At 39.6% G+C, this 19,993-nt stretch overlaps 1 protein-coding gene across 5 annotated transcripts in view; it reads left to right on the top strand.

Moving 5' to 3' along the window:
• Positions 1-19,993, top strand: part of LSAMP (limbic system associated membrane protein) — a 655,616-nt gene that overhangs the window by 590,536 nt on the left and 45,087 nt on the right. For all 5 annotated transcript variants that reach the window (XM_006936060.5, XM_003991647.6, XM_023260151.2 and 2 more), the window contains exon 4: positions 15,013-15,147. In XM_006936060.5, coding sequence (XP_006936122.2) covers positions 15,013-15,147 — 135 coding nt within the window. The remainder of the gene's footprint in view (positions 1-15,012; positions 15,148-19,993) is intronic.

Below are 19,993 nucleotides of genomic sequence, written 5' to 3'. Positions count from 1 at the left end.
CTGGCAACCTGTCAAATCTCGCCAGGCAGGCAGACCCCGCTTTGCATCACCTTATCTGCCTGCACCTCATGCTGGCCACATGTAATTTCAATGTAACTCTGCAACCAGACTATTAGAGTGTGGGTTGGGAGAGCTCGGAATCCTGTGTAACATGATCCAAAGAAATTAAATCTCTCATCTGTTTATAAATTAATTTACTCTTAGAGGATCTTCCAATACTTGATAAGGTCAGCAGCCATCCATCTGTTATTCTGCAAGTTCACAGTTTATCCACTGATCAAAGAGGATTTTATAATAAAATTCACACATAATGGAGATAGAAAAAGCAATTTGCGTTTTTTTGTTCAACTTTGCATGTAATAACCTATTCTTGGTTATTTTTATAATTTGAAAATCTAGTGACCGTGCCCAGCAAAACACAGTGATTGCTGGACAGAAAGGATAGTAGACAATTGGGAATTGGGATCTAGGCTTTATTTCGAGTAGTAGACAAGCCAGCAGGTAGTTAGCACTGGATTTTGTTAGGAAGCTAGTATCTGGAACTGGTAGACAAGGGAAATTAGTACCAGGAGTAGAGCTGAAACTTTTATAATATGTTATAATGGTTAAAACACTAGAGTCACACAGACATGGTGGCTTTGCCATGTACTATCTGTCTGATGTTGGGAAAATTCTTTAACTTTGCTAAACTTAAGCAGCGTCATTTGTAAAGACAGAGAAAACAATATGTCTATGTGGATAAATGAGCTAGCAATGCAAGCAGTTCTGTGTGACACAAAGTGTCACATTCAAACCAACACATGGAGGTTTGAATTGTTGGCTCAGGAAGGGGAATTGGGTGTTGTATTCAATGCAGAATGTTGATTCTTCTTATGAGAATTTAACTTTTCTCTTTCAGTCTTCCTGGACCTAAAAATTAGATTGATCCCTGATCACAGGCCAAGTTAAAGTTAATTGAAACCCCTTGAGAGAGAAAAAAAAGGTTGTGCCCCTGAATGACAGACTACTAAAATCAGGTGGAGGGTTCCCACATGTAGGTGTGCCCAGGGATCACCTGTGGAACTTTATAAACACATGAATTCCTGATGGTTCTGATTCAATAAATCTGTGAAAGGATCTGATGATCCACATGTATAAAAAGCTTCTAGTGGGATTCTTATATAGGTGGCCCATGAATCACACTTTGAGAAACAGTGGAGTAGATGGTGACAGAAACCTGAGATAAGCTGATTACTATATCTGGACATGAAATCTGCATAATTTTTCTAAAATGAAAGCAAAAGAAAAAATATACTGATTCACATATCTATTTTGTTATTTTAAACACAGTGGCAAGAGTTTAAAAATCCATCTAAGGAAATATTTTCTGCAAATATTTTGATACATGGAGGGCATTTATAAAGAGTATTGAGTAATGTATTAGACAATATATTTGACTGAAGTTTATGAAATACATAGAAAATGTGTCCAAAAGGGTAATTTTTTATAGTCTTTATAGAAAAGCCTGTGGTTTCACTTCAGTGAAGCCATTTCTAGGAAGTGCATAAATAATCATGGTCCAAGTGGCTTGCTTTCTAAATACGTGATCCTTGGATAGACTCCAGAGGCTCTTAAATAAATGGATGGTAGCATACTGAGTAGATATGCTGTCTCAGTCAGTTCAGGCCACTATAACAAAGTACCATAGACTAGGTGGCTTAAACAACAAACATTTATTTCTCACAGTTCTAGAGGCTGAGAAGTCCAAAATCAAAGCACTGGCAGGTTCAGTATCTGGTGAGAACCCATTTCTTGGTTCATAGATGGGTGTCTTCTTCCTATATCCTTACATTGCAGAAGAGGCACCAGAGCTCTCAGGAGTTCTTCCCAAAGGGCACTACTTTCATTCAGGAGAACTCCACCCTCATGACTTAATCACCTCCCAAAGGCCCCACATCTTAATACTATCACTTTGGGAGTGGGAGGAGGCAGGCACCTTCAGTCCATAACAATATGCTTCACCCTTATCAAGGGTCAAAATACCATATTCTAGGTTGAAACCATTAGCAATTGAATCTCTGAATAGTTATTCTGTGTGAGATCCTTATAAGGTAGGTGTAAGACGTAAGGTGGGCAACCGTTATAGAGTAAGATGAAATGACTTCAACACGGGGCTGGGAAGTTGTCAGTTATAAACAAATGCTTGAGAACATGTGAGTGCTTGGTTGAGATATAAAAACTGTGCTATATAATGTGGAAAAAAATACTGAGTCTGATATTTTTGCAAGACAGCTATTGGTTATCACCTGCTCTCTCTGTCTATAAAAGGTCTCCATATGGACCCTATAAATATTATACTTTTAAGTAAATAATTGCGTAGTTTTTGCCTTTTAAGCACTGCAGGGCCTAAACCACTAGCAAACTTAAAACTTCCCAATGAGAAAGGAAGATAGCTGAGTTTTGCTTGGGCTAAAGTAACAAACTAAGACAGAGAATGAATTCTTTTTACCCACATCTCAGACCTCTTTTCCTTTCCAGGAAGACTTATAGTTCATACCATTAAGGAAGCTCAAGTTGGGATTATTCTCAGAATATCCAAGTCCAAGGCCTACGACTAGAGCAAGGTGCTGAGATTGCTGGGTAATTGTGCTGTATCTAGGCTAACTGGTGGTCAGTGACAGAAATACAAGTAGGAGAATCCAGCCTTGGAGCAAAGGAGACATTGACAACTAGATCATGATGGGCCAAATTTATGGTTTAGACCAATGTTAGCCCCACCTGGGGACTGGAGTGCAGTCTCAGTGCCAGTGACAAGTATGGAAGGGTAATCAAGCAAACTGCTGTGCAGAGTGAAGAACAGGTAAAGAAAATGTATCTGAGTGTGCATATAGATACCTTCTGCCTTCAGGGTCAGTGCTGAGGGCCAAACCCTTCTCAATAGTGAGGAAAGAACTTCTAAGGAAGGCCAGGCTTGTGTCTCAGTGCTCCTGGGCAGAGTGGGCTGGGCCCACAGGTCACAATTCCTCAATAGCAACAGTCAGCCAGTACAGAGGCTAGGGAAGAACAGACAGTTCACACATACAGTCACTAAAGTTCTTTATTGTCCAGCAAATTAGGGAATTGTTCTGTTTTTATATAAATCAACCTCCTGGCTGGTAATTCCTCCTGTCATTTGGTATCGGTGTCTTATTTCTGTATTAATTCTTCTCTCCTTATGCCAGAAATAGAAAAATCTCAGAGATTTTCTTTTTCATTATGAGAAACCTACCCTGAGGAGACAGCCAAAGGGGTGAATATGTCTTTCCTCTATACTGAAGTTATTAAATCCAATTCCATTTTTTAAAAAAAACTCTTAATATAAAAGTAACATATGATTTATGTCAAAAATTCAAGCAATATAGGAGGACCAAAAATGAAGAGAAATTCCCTGACAACACACTCCTGGCCCTTCTGATTCCATAATCCAGAAGACTACCACTAATATTATATAGATACTGTATGTATACAATCAACTGTGTTAAAAAGCATATATATGAATACATGTATTTATGTGTGAATACAACTTTTTTTAACACAAAAGAGATAAACCATAACTAGCATTCTATAATCAATATATCTTTTTAGTGACTAGAGGGCATTACATGAATGAAATTTTCTTAAGTAACTGAATACATATCTATGAAAAGCATGACATTTAATAGTAAGCATTTAATAAATACTGGAGATAATAATGCAAATATGTCGTGATAATCCTTTCCTAGCTTACTTTTATAATTCTACAACTATACAGCATTTCTGAAAAAAATAGATTAGTTTTCCTTGTCTGCAATTTTCATAAGAGGAGATTTATACTCTGTTTATTCATTTCACATAACATTATGTTTGGGAGATTGTCCATATTGCCACTTACAGCTGTCATCCATTCATTTTCTTTGCTGTATGATATTTTATTATGTGAATATGTAACAATTTATGTACTTTCTACACAATGTGGGTGTTTCCAATGCTTCTGGGAACATCACTGAACATAGTAGTGGAATTGCTGGAACGTATGCATGTCCTCGGCTTTAGTCGCTATTGTCAAACTGTCTCCCAAAATAACCAAACCAGCCCACTGATTTTGAAAATTCCAACTTTGGAAGAAATGTGGCCCTTTTATGTCATTTATATTATAAATTTTTCATCTTGTCATTTCTGTATTTACTTTGTTGATGAAAGTTTTGTACTATGGAAAAATTTTGACTTTTTATGTAAACTAATCTCTTTTTTTATGGCTTCTGTGTTTCCTAACTTGCTTACAAAGATATTACCTTCTTCAGTTTTATCAAATTATTGTCTATTCTTTTAGTATCCTTACAGTTTACATTTTAATTTTAAATTATGTGACACATCTGAATTTGTTTTGGTGAATAATATGAGAATGATTTTTTTTTCTCAACAAGTGATAGCCTGTTGCTTCAACACCATTTTAGCAATAATAAAAGAGAAAGATCATTCATTAGGTATTTGGTTGCAGTATTGACATATAAAACTATGGTTTTTTTTAAGGAAATATGATTGATACCAGTTACATAATAGTAAAAAGGAATAATAAAATATAAAATATATTAGAATAAGCTTAATGCAAAATTCTCATGACTTAGGAAGAAAAAAAACAATTGATGGACTAATAAGGACTTAAATACGATATCTTATTCTTAGATAGACAGAATTAAGATTATAAAGCTATATCTCTGTGAGTGAACCTATAAGTCTGATATAAACCCAATCAAAAAACCGAATATTTATTTGTTGTTTGATGTAAAAGATAATTCTAAAGTTCGTCTGAAAAAAATACATGGAAACAATCATGAAAATTCTGAGAAATGATTATGCATCGCTTTAATTAAAATGTATTGAAAGCTATGGTACGGGGTACCTGGGGTTCAGTTGGTAGAGCATGTGATTCTTGATCTCAGAGTCATGAGTTCAAGCTTCACGTTGGGTGTAGAGTTTACTTAGAAAAAAAAGTTATGGCAATTCAACAGGTATAAAAACTCCCACTCTCCCCCAACATAGATTAAAAAATAAAAATAGTAGGCGCCTAGCCCAAGCATAGACAGAAAGAAGCAAGAAACCGAAAAGAATCAAGAAATAAACCAAAATGTAAATAGAAGCAGCATTTAAAATCATTGATGAAAATATGATTAATAGTTTTTAACAGAAACTAGTTCACATATAATTTGCAAAGCCTTTAATCCATTTTCCGTTCATGTGAAATAAAGTCAAGGCCTTCCAGAGCTGTTCAATTGTATTTATCCCTGATGAGAATGTAAGTTCCATGAGAGAATAACTTTCTTTCTTCTACTTCCTAGTTCTTATAATTGCCATTTATAATCGTACTTCAGAAGCCACATTTTGCTATTCAGACACACAACCCACTTGCATATATATTTTTAGGTATTCAGGTCTTTTATTACTAAACATTTATATTTTGAATCATTAATCTTATTCAGCATTTGGAGGTACCCATCTTATTTTGCCCCCTCGATGGTTAGTTCTTTATATTTGTTTAGAGTTATCTTCTTTGGTTTATAAAAACCTCAGAAAATAAATGAATAAAGAAATGAAGTGTAGGAAAAAAAAGTAGTTTTATTCTTCATTTATATCCAGTTGTTTGGAAAGGATCGGCACTTGAATATTCTTTAAGCATTCAAATTCAACAGGTATAAAAATTCATTTTATTAACCATCATAAAAATATCATCCAGTCCACAAATCAGTCAAACCAAGAAGTTCCGGGTCACCCCTTTCCTTCAACCTGCCACTTTAATTAAGGGGAATTTGTGAAAGTAGCGCCTTCCCATCAGGCTAAGACAGTCTGGTGGACTTTCCTCATTTCATCTGTTTAAACCTCCGTGGTGGCCTTTCTCTGTGCCTTTGTTTTTATTTAAAAAGAAGTAGAGGAAACATCCTCACGCAGTGCTTTTTAAATGAAGTGACTTGTCAAGTCGGAGACTGTGGCAGTAATCTGAAAGGCAGTAAATTTAGCGACCCTCACTTGCACTGACAGCCTGTCACGCGCTTGAAACATAAATAGCAGTGGAGACAAATCGCTGCTGTTTTCCTATTAAGCTTTGGCCCACTAGCCTCGGAGCCTTCCAGGAGCACGTGGGCCCAGCCCTGGAGAGCCACCGCTTTCCAGAGCAGGCACCGGCTGGCCCCTAGGCTCACCCACGCCGCCTCTAAGTGTGTGTGCTCCCAACACTGCAGCTGGGCCCCCCATTCGCACAGAGATCCATCTGCTTCCCTGAAAGGCCAAAAGCCCGGGCCAGGATTGGGGGGCCGGGGGTGGGCGGGTGCTAGTACACACAGGGCTTCAACCCAAATGGAGTGTTGATGGGGGTAATTCCTGGTTCATACGTTTTGGTCTAAAAACAAGAAGCAAATTGCCAGACTCCTTATGATTATTTGTGTGGAGCCCTGAGCCTCCCGCCTTATGTTAAATGGGAATATTCTAAGAACATCCATTTAGTTCACGCTTACACCATTTCCTTTTCTGACCCACCCCCACTTCTCACTCCACTTTTCTCTTCATTACTTATTTATTGACTTTAAGCAAGAAGAGTTCTCTAAATTGGATCGACCAGCTCATTCAGCAGTGAGGCTAGCTGAAGAAGGGAGGCTAGGATTTGGGGGTGAGCCCAAATGAGGTCACTGCAACATGGAGGCCTGTAATGAAAGGGCAGAGGGCCAGATGGGGTCATCGCCTGCTTTGTTTTAATTACCTTTCTAAGGCTTCTGTGGCAGCCGCAAACTCTGCCTAGCAATCCTTCCACAGTGCAGTTGCCCTGCTGCGTTTAACACATTCACTTACAAAATGCCAATTGATTTATGAGACTTTTGAAAACAGCAACCGCTGTTCTCATCTCTTCTGATATTTAATCCTCAGCCATGGCAGAATCGCTAATGACAGGTCCTGTAACACCCACAGTTCTGACGACAATGCTGAGAGATCTTGGGCGTTGCTGCCTCTGGCTACCAATTCTAAGGTCTTCCTCATCCACTTCTTATGGAATCATCCAGAAAACAGATGCCTGCGGAATTTTTTTTTTATTCCAAAGGACTCTTCTGAGGTCTTTTTTTCGGGTTTTACCTCCTTGCCTATTCTTTCTTGCACCCTTAGAAAAATAAAAATGAAGACAGTGAGTCCTTGCTTTATGACATCATGCTGTATCATACTAACTTTCTGCAGCCTCTACTACAGCGTTTGAATTACCACCAATGTATATATTACACATTGAATCCACTTGTAGCCCCAGGCTCTTAGCAACTCCATATTTCTGGGTGCCTAAGGAACGTACTCTCCAGGATGTTCCAAGAAAACCTGATACCAACCACATGAAGAATGTAACTCATTATCTTCACTCCAGGTTAAGCACTCCTTCCTAATTTCCCAAGTGGTGCCAATTGCATTCAAACCCAGGAAGTCATTAGCTTTCAACATACACACTGCATTAGAATACTGTTCGTACTTAAGAAAACTCAAATGGACTACAAGAGACCCTGGGGCAAGCAAAGGTCCAAGTATGTGTCACACATTCCTTTCTTCTGCCCTCACAGATGTCACTCTTTCCCACTGAGCTCAGACGCTGCCTCAAAATCTTTCTCAACATCATGCTCCAGGAAGCCACTGCCTATTAGTCAAGATTGATGATGACTATTTTTCATCCCTGAAGAACCATCTTCACTCTCAATAGCAATTCACAGGGCAGCTTATCACAAAACATTTTAGGATTCAGCACCAAGGAACTGATAGTAAGTGTAAGTGGTATTGATATAAAAAGTATAAAAAGGACTTTAAATAAATAGAATTTCCATGGGATTCCATGCTTATATGCCATGTTTTCTCCAGAAATGAAAGAAAGAAGGAGCAGGGGGTAGGGAAGGAAGGAAGGAAGGAAGGAAGGAAGGAAGGAAGGAAGGAAGGGAGGGAGGAAGGGAAGAGGGAGAGAGAGAAGGAAGGAAAAAACAAATGATAAAAAATGGCATTTTAATCAGTACCTTGAGGGTGCCAGAAGGCTCCATTGAGCCTTCATTGAGATGCAGGGGTACCAAACAGTAAATCCAGAGTCTGCACACCACCCCTCACAACCTAGCATATGTCCTGCTATCACAGCATGATGCTCATTTCTCTTGCATGGAAAACTCTATTTCAAGCAGGCTAACCAGATTGCCACACCCTTTCACAATTTGCCAGCCCTGGTTTTCTGCACTTGTGTTTTTCAGCTTCCTACAAATTCACTTCTCCCAGTAAGTCTTTCCTAATACCAGATGTCCATTCTACACTGTAGCTCCTTTGCTAGCTGCTGGCATTTGTGTGCACCAGTGGCTTTGGTAGGACCTCTATAAATAAGTAGGTGGTGCTAAACTTCTAAATTACCAACTTGTTTTCTCATATATTGCTTCATTTGATTCTTTCATTAAGAAGTTAAGTGGACAGCCCTTATAAAAACTGAAGGCTATCTTTTACTTTCTTTATCTGTAACTGAGTTGCATTGCTTTGGAAACTCCCTGAGTTTCTCATTCTCAAACTCCCATTTGATACTCAGTAGACAGAAATAGAGTGGCTTATGAGAGCTAAGGGTCCAGCTAACTATAGCATCTCATGGCAGCCTACCGACAAAAGTAGATATGCCTAGTCAGAAACATGGGCTCCAGAAGCCCACAGACCGGTTGGAACCTCAGCTCTCCTTAATCACATTATGTACCTGGGCAATTTCCTCTAGGGTCTTCTCTAAACCTGGATTTCCATCTGTAAGCACTCTAACGCAGTATTGCGAATTAAATGAGATAATATCTGAGTCACCTAGCACAGTGCCTAGTATGTGTTTATTAAATAGCAGCTTCTTCAACAGTCACTCTGCAATATTTCTGAAGCACTCCAGCATCCAGCATCATGCTGCACGATAGGGAGGGGTACAATGATGAGCAAAACCAGATGTGGTCCCTACAATGGAAGATTAGCTATTATCAATACAATTTCCCTTGAAAAAACAGAATGTAGGGAATCCTGATTCCAAGCCTAGCATTTAGAAAGGCAGGACCGTTTCTAAAAACTGACACCAAATAGGAGGTAAGTAATGGTTAAGTATGAGTACAATAACAGAATGTCATGCCCCAGGAATAAAAAGGATGTGTAGATGGCAGCTTCTGGCTGGATGCTGAGCTCAAACTGTCAGCTAGCTGATTTTTTGTATGTGAAAGCAAAAATACAAACCATAATGAATTGGATCTCTCTGGATGCCAAGAAAAATGATGCCAGGGCGTTCTTCTTCATTTGGCTTATGCTCATTCATAGAGCCAAAGCCAGTTGTGAATCTTTCCTGGCATTGTGCATGCCTCTGGTTTCTGGGTACTAACTACACCCTTTGGGGCTGCAGAAGGCATGGGGCCAATTTGCATAATCCACACCCTGTTGTGTCCTCCTATTCAAATGGGGAACATTTCTCCAGCAGAGTAACCAACCCCTTCCTTTCCTTATAGCTCAATATCTCAATAGTTAAATGCCTCATTCTCTAGAGAACTCTTTCTTCTTTCATTTCCAATCCTCAAACTCTTCTTTAAAATCATGCCTATTGTATCACCATTGTGTCTCTTCAATGTAGTGTTCCTCCCTGTGTCTCCTTATTCTCCTATGATTGCTGCTTCTGAGGACTGTGTCTGCCCCCACCCCTGTCTTCTTTCAGACACAGATCATTTACCACTCCCTTCAACCCTCTCATGATGGGTGGGCGGTAAGAGGTGGGATGAGAAGTGGTTTCACCCTTTGGACAGAAACACTGTCAAATACTAAAGGATCTCTCAGGTAGGATGTGAGGCTGAGCAACCAAACTTCAAAGGACCTAGAAAGAGACATGGCTGGAAATATAAACAGAACCCCATCATAGGCATATTTCCAGGGTTTCTCGCTCCCATTTTTTTAGCATGTTTGTGTAGAACGTGATGTGCAAAAAAAAAAAAAAAAAAAAAAAGTAGGGAAGGAAGCAAACACAGGAACAGGTGAGTATGTCCTTAGGAAAAAAAAAAGAAAAGAAAACATGAAACGTACTGTAAGAACAGAAACTTGTTACAGCATTTGAAGTTAGCACAGGAAACTTCAAATGGCATCATTGATTTGCAATCCTTTTTTTCTTTTATTTTTAGAGGTGGAAGTTCATAGCTTGCTTTCGCTCATCCTGTTCACTCTTCTTTCCGGCCACAGGCCCACACAAATACACACATGCCTTGCAAGACACGTTCCACTTCTTTGCTTTTCCTTCATCTGTATGTGTGTTTATGTTAAAGGTAATGTGTTTACAGCAACTTGTAAATATTCAAATTTAGAAGAGCCAAAGAAGATGTCAACCCCATTTCAAACCCATCTTCCCTTCTGTGGAAGAATGATCTACAGGGATGTTATACTAAGATTCTTCTCAGAATAGTGGGGAAAAAATGATTTGTCCATTTCCTAACATGTATAAACCCTTGGAATTCTACATTTTTAAAGTCCTAAAATGCTCAAATTTTAACAAGTTTTCTAAATTTTATTTCCTGTATCTCTAATAAAGGAAAAGAAAAATATCACAATGATTATTAGGATAGTAGTCTTTCTTTTTTTTAAATTTCAAATAGGGCACTTGTCATCTCTGCAGATTTTTCAAGAATAGGCCTGCTCTGTTTAGTAAGCAAATATTTGGGTGTTAGTGAATTTGTATGCTGTTTCCTAAAAGTTCAAGTGAATGGTTATATGTAAATAAACAGTTGTTTGTCTATATGCGCCTGTGTATGTGGGAAGGAGAAGGAGAGGAATGGGAGAGAGAGAGGAAGGAGAGAAAGGGAGAGAGAGCAGTGCCATGGAAATATATTTAATTTTAAATGGCTGCTTGCTTACAAAGGCCTGATTGACCTTGGAAATCTAAATGACTTGTTCAGTCAACACTGAAGTCCCCATGATTCACCAAAGCACAGAACTCTAAAGCTGCTATACTCAGAAGGTGGCACCTGTCATACTTTAATTGGCATTATTCCTGGCTGATTTGCCTCTGCTTTAGGGAGCACAGAAGAGAACACTTTCCTCCTGCCATTAGCTCTAGGCCCTTCTTTCTGACTTATGAAGAAATATTAAAAGAACTAATATGTACAATTTGAGTAAACAGTGACTAAGAGGGGATATGCTAATTATGTGCAAGAGTTTGAAAGGTGCATACACTGAGGAGGACGAGAAGTTATTTAGCCTGGTAGCTGAATATTGCCAGGAGACACAAAAGCACATTAAGCAAAGGGAGATTTAAACTAAACACCAGATCCCAGAATAAATATAACACTCGGCGACGTGAGCAAGCTTGTGGAAATAGGTTGAGATGTTTAAAATACCAGAATATTGAAATTTGCATTTCAAGTAAACATTTATACAAGGGCAGAAAGTAATAGATAGGAACAAGAGGAAGTCCCACGTTATAGCCAGAGGGCTTTATTCCAGCAGAGAACTCAACAACAGGTTAAGTGTCACACTCCATTCCCAGAGCCTTCTTAAGGTTGAGAGAGTAAAGGGGAAATGGGGACAGCACCCTTGGGTTGAGAGCAGCTAGTCAGAGTGAACTGAAAACATGGAAGGGAAAGGTGGCCTGAGGGGGACAGACACACAAGGGCAAAGGGAGAGGAGCAAGAGAATCCAAGGGCATTTTAGAATTCTGACTCCAGATTAACAACATGTACTCCATGCTTTGAACAAAAAACTGCAGTTGGTCATGGTGACTGTTTCCACCTGGGGGCTCTGTTAGTACTGCCATACCTCCTTTTGAAGCAATAACTCCACACAGCAAATACATCCTTAGGACATGGCCAGAGATGCCCCATCCGGCTTTTCAACAGCAGAAGATTCAGCATACCTTTTCTTCCCCAGTAAAAGAGTACTCTGTGAGGATCATTAAAAGGAGTGGATTGATATACTAGCTTCTCCTATAGACATACTGAGCTACCTTTCGATACTTAATTCTCTTCAGCTATATGATTTATTGACTCTGACTTTAGTTTCTGCTTGTGTTTCTTAATTCAGCTCAGCTAACTCCACCAACTAATCTGAGCCAAATTCTTTGCAACAGAAAACCTCCCATTTCCTCTCAGATCACTATGGATTAATAAGAAGTGTTCAAGTGAAGTAGGACAGATAATGTGTTGTGGGCAAAGTCTCCTGTGGGTGTAAGAAAAATAGACGAGCAAGAGGTGGTAGGCAGTATAAAAGTTTCAGCTGAAGGATCCAAGGGGTCAAGGAAGAATGACAAGTAGGTTCCAGAGGTGTTGTTTAATATTTTAAATTCTTATCAAGCTTGTTAGATGAAGGAAGAACAGCCAGTTTCTCTTGCCTGTATTTGGTTTGCACACTGAGACTCCCCACTCTAGTGAAGCAGCTGTGTATGTGTGTGCTGGGGAATGAGGCAGTCGGCAGAGTGGAGCAGAGCTATCATGGGAGAAGCAAATGATCATCCTGCCTTATGGTTGGGGCCCGTAAGAGAAACTCCCTTTCATCTTCAGGTGGTATTGGGGTAAGTCTTCCTGGAGATGTGGGATTGAAAATTCATCTGGTGAGGATCTGTTTTATTATCCACTTACCTGGAAAGACTGGATTATTAATACCTGCATTGGCATGTAAGAATCCCAGGTCCAAAACCCAATAAACACCACTTTATTTTCTCTGGTTCATCTTAATGTTTACTCTCACAGGTGCCACCTTCCCAAACCTGTAGGGCCTTCATTTGTACTGCTAAAAGTCATCTTTCCCTCTCCTGAAACAGGTTTATATCTTTCAGACATTCAAACTGCAAGGTAGGGGTTCACTACCCACCATTTCTAGGTATTTCATGGGAATCAAAAAAGACTTCAGTGTTGTTAGCCATCTCTAAGAAGACTGAACTTGTTCTCTCTTTCACTGACAGCTCAGTACCTACTCAGGAATGAGGTTGATGGGTGTGGGGGCAGGGCATGGGAGAAATCCTACACCATTCCGATATCGTTTTGAACCCTCCTTTCATTACGATCCACCATGATTCTCAAAATCAGTAATGTTGTCTTACTGTCAATCCCACTTCTGCACTCCAGATTTTTTAACGAGTTTACACCTATTTTGGCCTGCAGTTGTCAACATTACCATTTATCTTCAGGGTATTTGTATTTGGCTACAAGATTTTAGCATCAATTAGCTGGCATGACTCTCAAGTCCATAGTTGCAAGTACGTAGGAATGAATTTTTTTTCCTCCAAGTCCAAATTCTTACTGGCTCATCCAATAGAGTGGACTATTACCCTTCCTAAGGTTTCTGTTTTCTTTCCTACCATATTCTACTTCTGTGGCATGTGAAGTCACATCTGACTGCTTGCCTAAATGTGGAGAAGAAGAAAGGTGAAAACACAGAGGAAAAAAATCTTTTACAGATAATACGCAGTAATTTACTTAATAGACTAATTCTAAAACATTTTCAGTAGAAGCATGTGCTAGATAATGTGCAGGACCAGAACCATATATTTCTATATAACTACTGTCCTTTATTGTTGAGATTGCATAGTTTCCTCAGTACTAGTGATAGTGACAATTGACAGAAGACTCGAAGCTTGGCTGACAGTTGTGTTATAGGATGTTATCAAAGAAGCCCTATGTTCTATTGGGAGTCTAGTTAACAAGTTTGGCTGACATATTTAGACAGTGAATTTGTCTCTGTGCTAGTTGTCTGTTATGTTGATTTGGCCATTGGGGAATTTCCAGAAAAGGAAAACAGCTTGTGGCATTTGTGCAAAGCTATTAATTGGTACCATTTAGTGTAGGATGACCGGGAGCAAGATTTCTTCACAGGGGCAGGACGGTGTCCTTTAGCAGGCTCCCAGGCTGTTCCATCTTAACCTGACAGCAGTGGGATTTGTAATCTAGGGTGAGGAGGGTTCAATTTAGCCAGAATTAAAGTCCATTGGCTTTTTTGGCCAACCTCTTTCCCTGCTCAATCCCCTTTCTTCTTCACCTTCTTTTCCTCCCTTTCCCTTTCCTCCCCTCCCCTTCTTCTTCTCCCCACCCCATCCCTCTCCAGGAAGAAACTCATTTAATCAATTATGCTCCACATAAGGGGCGTTAAAGAAGGCTGCCTATCTTGAAATTTCATTACTAAATGGACACATCCAACTTTGTGGGACTGTCCAAAAAGGCCTCCAGACCCCTAATCCTAACTGATTAAGCCAACGATATTGAGCTCCCTACCACTCACGCCCATGTGACACAGTCTGTCACAAAGCACAGCATCAGCAGTGTATTCTTATGGATCTGGTCCATAGCCTGAAAGCCTCAGTAATGATGTAGTTTGATACTGAGCAAGGAAACCATAACTGCAAGACAGGGTTTTGAACATGACCTTTGTGAACAGAATTCCTCATAATCTAAGGGAGAAGAGTGACAGTTTCTCAAAAGGAAGCCACTTGTCCTAATAACAACTGGTGGGAAGAGTGCTTTGCTGCATGGTGTAATTGATGATATCAGTGCTTCAACAGTAGTGCCTCTGAGCCCTTACAACCATGTGCACCTGCCCCCAACTCCCACTTTGTTCTGAGCTCTTAACCAATGACTGATGGGTGGATGTCTGTCCCCCTCATGGGTGTGGATGCATTAACACTCCAGCTTCCTGACTTTTGGTCAGGACAACTTTAAGTGGGGTATGTGCTCTCCCCAGAGCTCCCTGAGGGATTAAGCCAAGTTGTCCTGTATGGGATGTGACCTCTACCCTCTCGTGGCTTCTTTCTCATCGAGGTCCCATTTTCCTACTTCCCTACTGGTTTTTCCTGAGAACACTTCCTCCAGAATCACTTTCATGTGACTCTTTGTCTTGGGTGGGGTCTGCTTCTGTGGAACGTTACCTCCGACAAATACATTGTCAAAGTATTAAAAATCCATGTGTATTTTCTGCTTCTGGAAAAAAAAATAGGTGTTCTGCTGCACATTGTAAACCTAAAAAACAGTCATGCAAATCTCCATTTTTCAGGGAGAGAATTTGAAGGAGAAGAAGAATATCTGGAGATCCTCGGCATCACCAGGGAGCAGTCAGGCAAATATGAGTGCAAAGCTGCCAATGAAGTCTCTTCAGCGGATGTCAAACAAGTCAAGGTCACTGTGAACTGTGAGTATGGCAAAAGCCAGCAGGTGCAGTGTGCCCAGGGCCCACCTCCACCACTAGCAAGCTCTAAAGATCCCATTAGCAAAAGAACATTGCATTTCAAGCAGACGCGCCTCTGGTCAGGGATACACATTTATACATTGGACATATCCAAGGGCAGGACGTGGCCTTTGAATTTGATAAATCAACTCTACCAACTCTAAATATAACCCATAATGCATTTAACAATACAGTCTGTCTTTTACTCAGACTACAGAATTAAGAAAACATGATCAGACAGCACTAGCATATCTGGCAATCACTATTCTGGTCTTTGTGGAGAACAAGGTCATACCACCTTGGAAAAAGAAACAATTCATATCTGCTTAAACTGGAATTTCTATCTTATTGCATTGTTTGTCAGAAGGGAATAACCTATCCTCTGCTGTTTAGCTAATTGGCCTTGAGAATAAATTCAAGTCACTGGTCAGATATCACGTGTCCCCGATGGCTACTCGGGATACCTGATAAATTAATTTGGTTATCTATTTGTCCCAAAGTATGGGCATTAGAAACGAAGATTTCACTAAGATGCATAGGTAATGGGCATACTTTGAACTTCTCAGATGAAAGGATCCTTAGATGTAGTTCAAAAGACAGGGGGTGGGGGTGGATCCATATGATGTGTGTCACCCAGCAAAGGAATAAAGAGAATTCGTTTACCCTGTTCAGTTAAGAGTGACTTTTCACATCACTCAAATTCAAGTTCCCACATCACACAATTGTGGCTAGTGACAGGAACAAAGGGATGTCCTAACACTTCTTCCCTCCTATGCACACACACACACACACACACACACACACACACAAATACATACCCTACACACCCATATATACATATCCACATATAACACACATACATGCACATGCAGGCACAAAGGCATACAGAGACACATGCACAATCATATTGACCCACATTTGAAGATATACTTCAGACCATGACAAGTTCCTTTCCATTATCTTAAGTCCTCCATGCAGTTACCTATATACCAGTGATCCAAATTAAGTCCCTGTCATGGTGTACATAATAGACTCCATTTTAGGGTTTGAGACACAGAAGCCCCAGGAGGTAAAAATTGCCTTTCCAGTGTGAAAGCAAGTGTAAGAAAAGGGATTCAGACTCTGGCCCATTTGATTCTAAAGCCCATGCTCTCAGGAGAAAGAGGAAGACAAGGAGTTTTCAATTCTTAATACCTACCACGTGCAGCACTGGACTAATGGGTTTACATTTGTCATTTAATTCACACAGTAAACTCCTGAGAAAAATATCATTAGGTTGACTTTAAAATTCTGGGAACTGAGGCATAAAGAGGTGAGGAAACTTGCCTAAGGTGACCTGGTCCACACTGGGCTGCACCATTTCCCAATGCCCTATTTTAACCTTGCAGCCTTCTGAGACAGACAGTGAAATCTCCTTCACACCATACCTAGAAGAATCCAATACCTAGGACTCTGCCATAGACACTTATGGAAATCATTTCCAAGAAGCAAGGGGTACATCTGATGAGCTCTGAAGTGCTTTTATCCTGTAGCTGTCTGCGATTTTTTTTAGTAATAGAGTTTTGAAATGCCAGTATTACCATTCTTTTTCAGTGCTGGGTGTGTTTCAAAGACACATTAATGATCTCAATGTTATAAAATGCTTTAGGACCTTTTTTTCACATGAAAGACAATTTCTCTGGGTGTTTATATAAGTTTATAATTAGGTTAGTTAGGTTCTTTTATGTACACAGAGCCGTGCCATCATCTTCCACCTCTTCTCTGACTTTCAGAGTTAAGATTTCATTTTCTCTTAATTGACCTTCATCTTAATTAGATTTCTGAAAGTCCAATCATGGAGTACATAGAAAATATTTATGCTTCCATTGTGTGAAACATCAAAGTGGTCTGCATTGCAGATGGTTCCCAAGATCAAAGCCAGCCGCCTGGGCCCTATTATTATTAGCGCAATTAGTCTGACATTGCTCCTTTTTGACTGTCCCCATAGTGTAACTTAGAGCAGCAGAAAATACTGATAATTTTCAAGAAAGGCTTTTATGAAGATGTGAGCTTTTCCTAGTGTTGAGTGAACCATGGAAGAATATAGGCAGAACCTTAAGATTCTGAAAATATACCTAATAACAAATCACACAGAGATTTATAATGAGCTTAAACATCCTGTATGTCCTAACCAGCAGCACCTGGCACATGCCTGACCTTATAAAAATTGCTAAGTGAATGTTTACTGAGTGAGTAAGTAAAAAACTCATAGGTAAACTCTGCTTTTGTAACATTTCTCCAAACTTTGCGAATGATATCAGTCACATATTAGAAAATATATTTAGTATCAATTTCCTTTGTGATCACCTTTTTACCAACACTTCATAAGCTATGTTTATATTACATTAAAACAACTAGCCATTGTACCTGTTGGTCTGTTCATACAATTTGTCCTATTTAAATGTAGTTGTATTAAGTAGATGAAGACTCCCAAGATTAAATTACAGAATCAGGTCTGGCTAGCAGAACTTGTTCCTACTGTGAAAAATCCAGTGTTTACCTTCATCACTTGATCTGAGCCTACCTGGTATGAAAGTGTCCCATTATTTAAATGGATTCCTCTTCCTTTTCAAAACGCAGGGCTTGGAATTAGTTCAGGGGATCAGGACGGCTAAGATAAATAGTGGCTGAATAGATTATTGTAATGAAACAGACCCTGAGTACCACTGCAAAAAAAAATCCCAATGTTGACAATTTTCTTCTATGAGCATTTCATTGATTCATTTACTCAGTTGCCAACAGATATTTGTTGCAGGGCACTGAAATCCTAGAGCACTAAACAAGAGCTGTAGACACAACAGTTTGTCCTGTTTACCTCATAAGCTGGATTCTATCGTCCTTCCTTTTTGCTTCTCTTGGATAATCCTTCTCCACAGTTGGTTTATAGCATTACATATAGCCATTTGACATGCAAAATCTATTTTCTAAGTAGTAAGAGGTCCTGGAGTTTCAGAAGCTAAATTATTGACCTGAAATCTCTTCAACTAAATAAGCTTATTACTAGTACAATAGACAGGACTTCTGGCTTCTTGTATCTTACTTACAGTACAGCTGCTAATTTCTTCCAGACACCAGCCCTAGGGACAACTAGCCTCTCCTAACAGATTCTATGTGTAAGCCTTCAATTTCAGTTCTCACAGTGTATTCAAAGTACCTACTTATGGGTTTACCTCATCTTGGTGCCCAATGTCCTGAGGATAACATCTTGTGCATAGTAAATGTTCAATAAAAGCAGACTGTTAAGTTTATTTGGACTCTTCTTGTACTGAAATCTTTTCCTATTTCTGCAGAAATTCTTCTCCAAAGCTGCCCCTAGCTCTCAAACCTTCCTTCCATCCCATTAACCAGCTAATATTCCTACTTTCCACCTTCCCACAACTATGTCTCCAATCAGGTTCACACTATCATGCTATAACTTCTTTTTCCTCTACTTACTTCTCTTTGAACTCAGCTCTGCCTCCACACTGGTATCCAGAGCTACCCAACACAGATGCTGGGGGACATGGATGCTGGCATTTCTAAAGCTCACCCTTACATTTGATAGCCATTTATTAGAGGGGCAGAGGTTACCTACCATAGAGTCCACAGTTGGGATTGCAGACATCCATTGTCTCCAGGTAATATATATGTATTTTAACTGAACTCTTCAGTGCTTTGATTCAAAAATCACCTAATGATGAGACTTTAGGAAAATAACTGCTCAACATGGAACCAGACTGGCTACTTTCTCTGGATATTCATAGCTACATCTATTCATTTTCCATGCCAATGGAAATGCTTATTCTTATATTTGGGATAGTTTCAGTAAGCACATGTCCTAATGTTCATGACTCTATTATGGGACCTTCAGAGGAAATATTCAGTAAGAATCGAGAGTACTGCAATCTTCCACCATAATTTTGCAATGTGAACAGGAATCATAATTTTCTGAATTCCTTCAGTGTACCAAGACTGTTAGAAATTTTGTATGATTCACTGTAATCATCACATCAACAGCGGCTAACCAAGGAGGGAGGTACATTGGGCCTGACCTGCCCCAGCAAAGAGGAGTATTTACTTTATCACTGACATTGTTTAGTATGTTTGGTTTAGTATTACTGGACCATGGTGATTTAACAACAACAAAAAAAGACAACTTTCGGTTAGTTCTATTATTGTTTCTAAATTCTTTGGAGACAGTACCTTTCTTATTGCCTACATTTTCTGCTCCTCCCCCCTTGGTCTACCATTGCACACCAACCCGGGAAGACAATCAGATTATCCCTCTGCAGAGAGGACAAAAACAGAGCTTAGAGAATATAAGCATTCTTGGCCACAAAATCAAAGAACTTGTGAATAGTAGATAGAGTTGGGATTCTAACCAAGATCTAACTCCAAAGCCCTCTTTCCTTCTAAACTACCATGTGAATAATAGTAATAAAAATAATAAATGTAGGACCCCTGGGTGGCTCAGTTGGTTAAACAACTGACTTCAGCTCAGGTCATGATCTCACAGATTGTGAGTTCAAGTCACGCAACCCCACTTTGGGTGAGCAGGAGCCCCACACTGAGTGAACACGAGCCCCACTTTGGGTGAGCCCCACTTCTCTCTCTCTCTCTCTCTCTCTCTCTCTCTGCCTTTCACTCACTTGCACCCTCTCTCTCTCAATAATGATAATAATAATAATAAATGTAATCACCTCAAGTATTAAGCATGCTCTCATATACATGATTTCATTTGATCTTTACGTCAAACCTGTGAGACAGATCACAGGGGCCATCATCTACATTC

The sequence above is a fragment of the Felis catus genome, chromosome C2 (assembly GCF_018350175.1).
Source record: "Felis catus isolate Fca126 chromosome C2, F.catus_Fca126_mat1.0, whole genome shotgun sequence".
NCBI classification, from domain to species: Eukaryota; Metazoa; Chordata; class Mammalia; order Carnivora; family Felidae; genus Felis; species Felis catus.
Note: the sequence above shows the minus strand (reverse complement) of the source record. Positions and strands in the feature narration are given on the sequence as shown.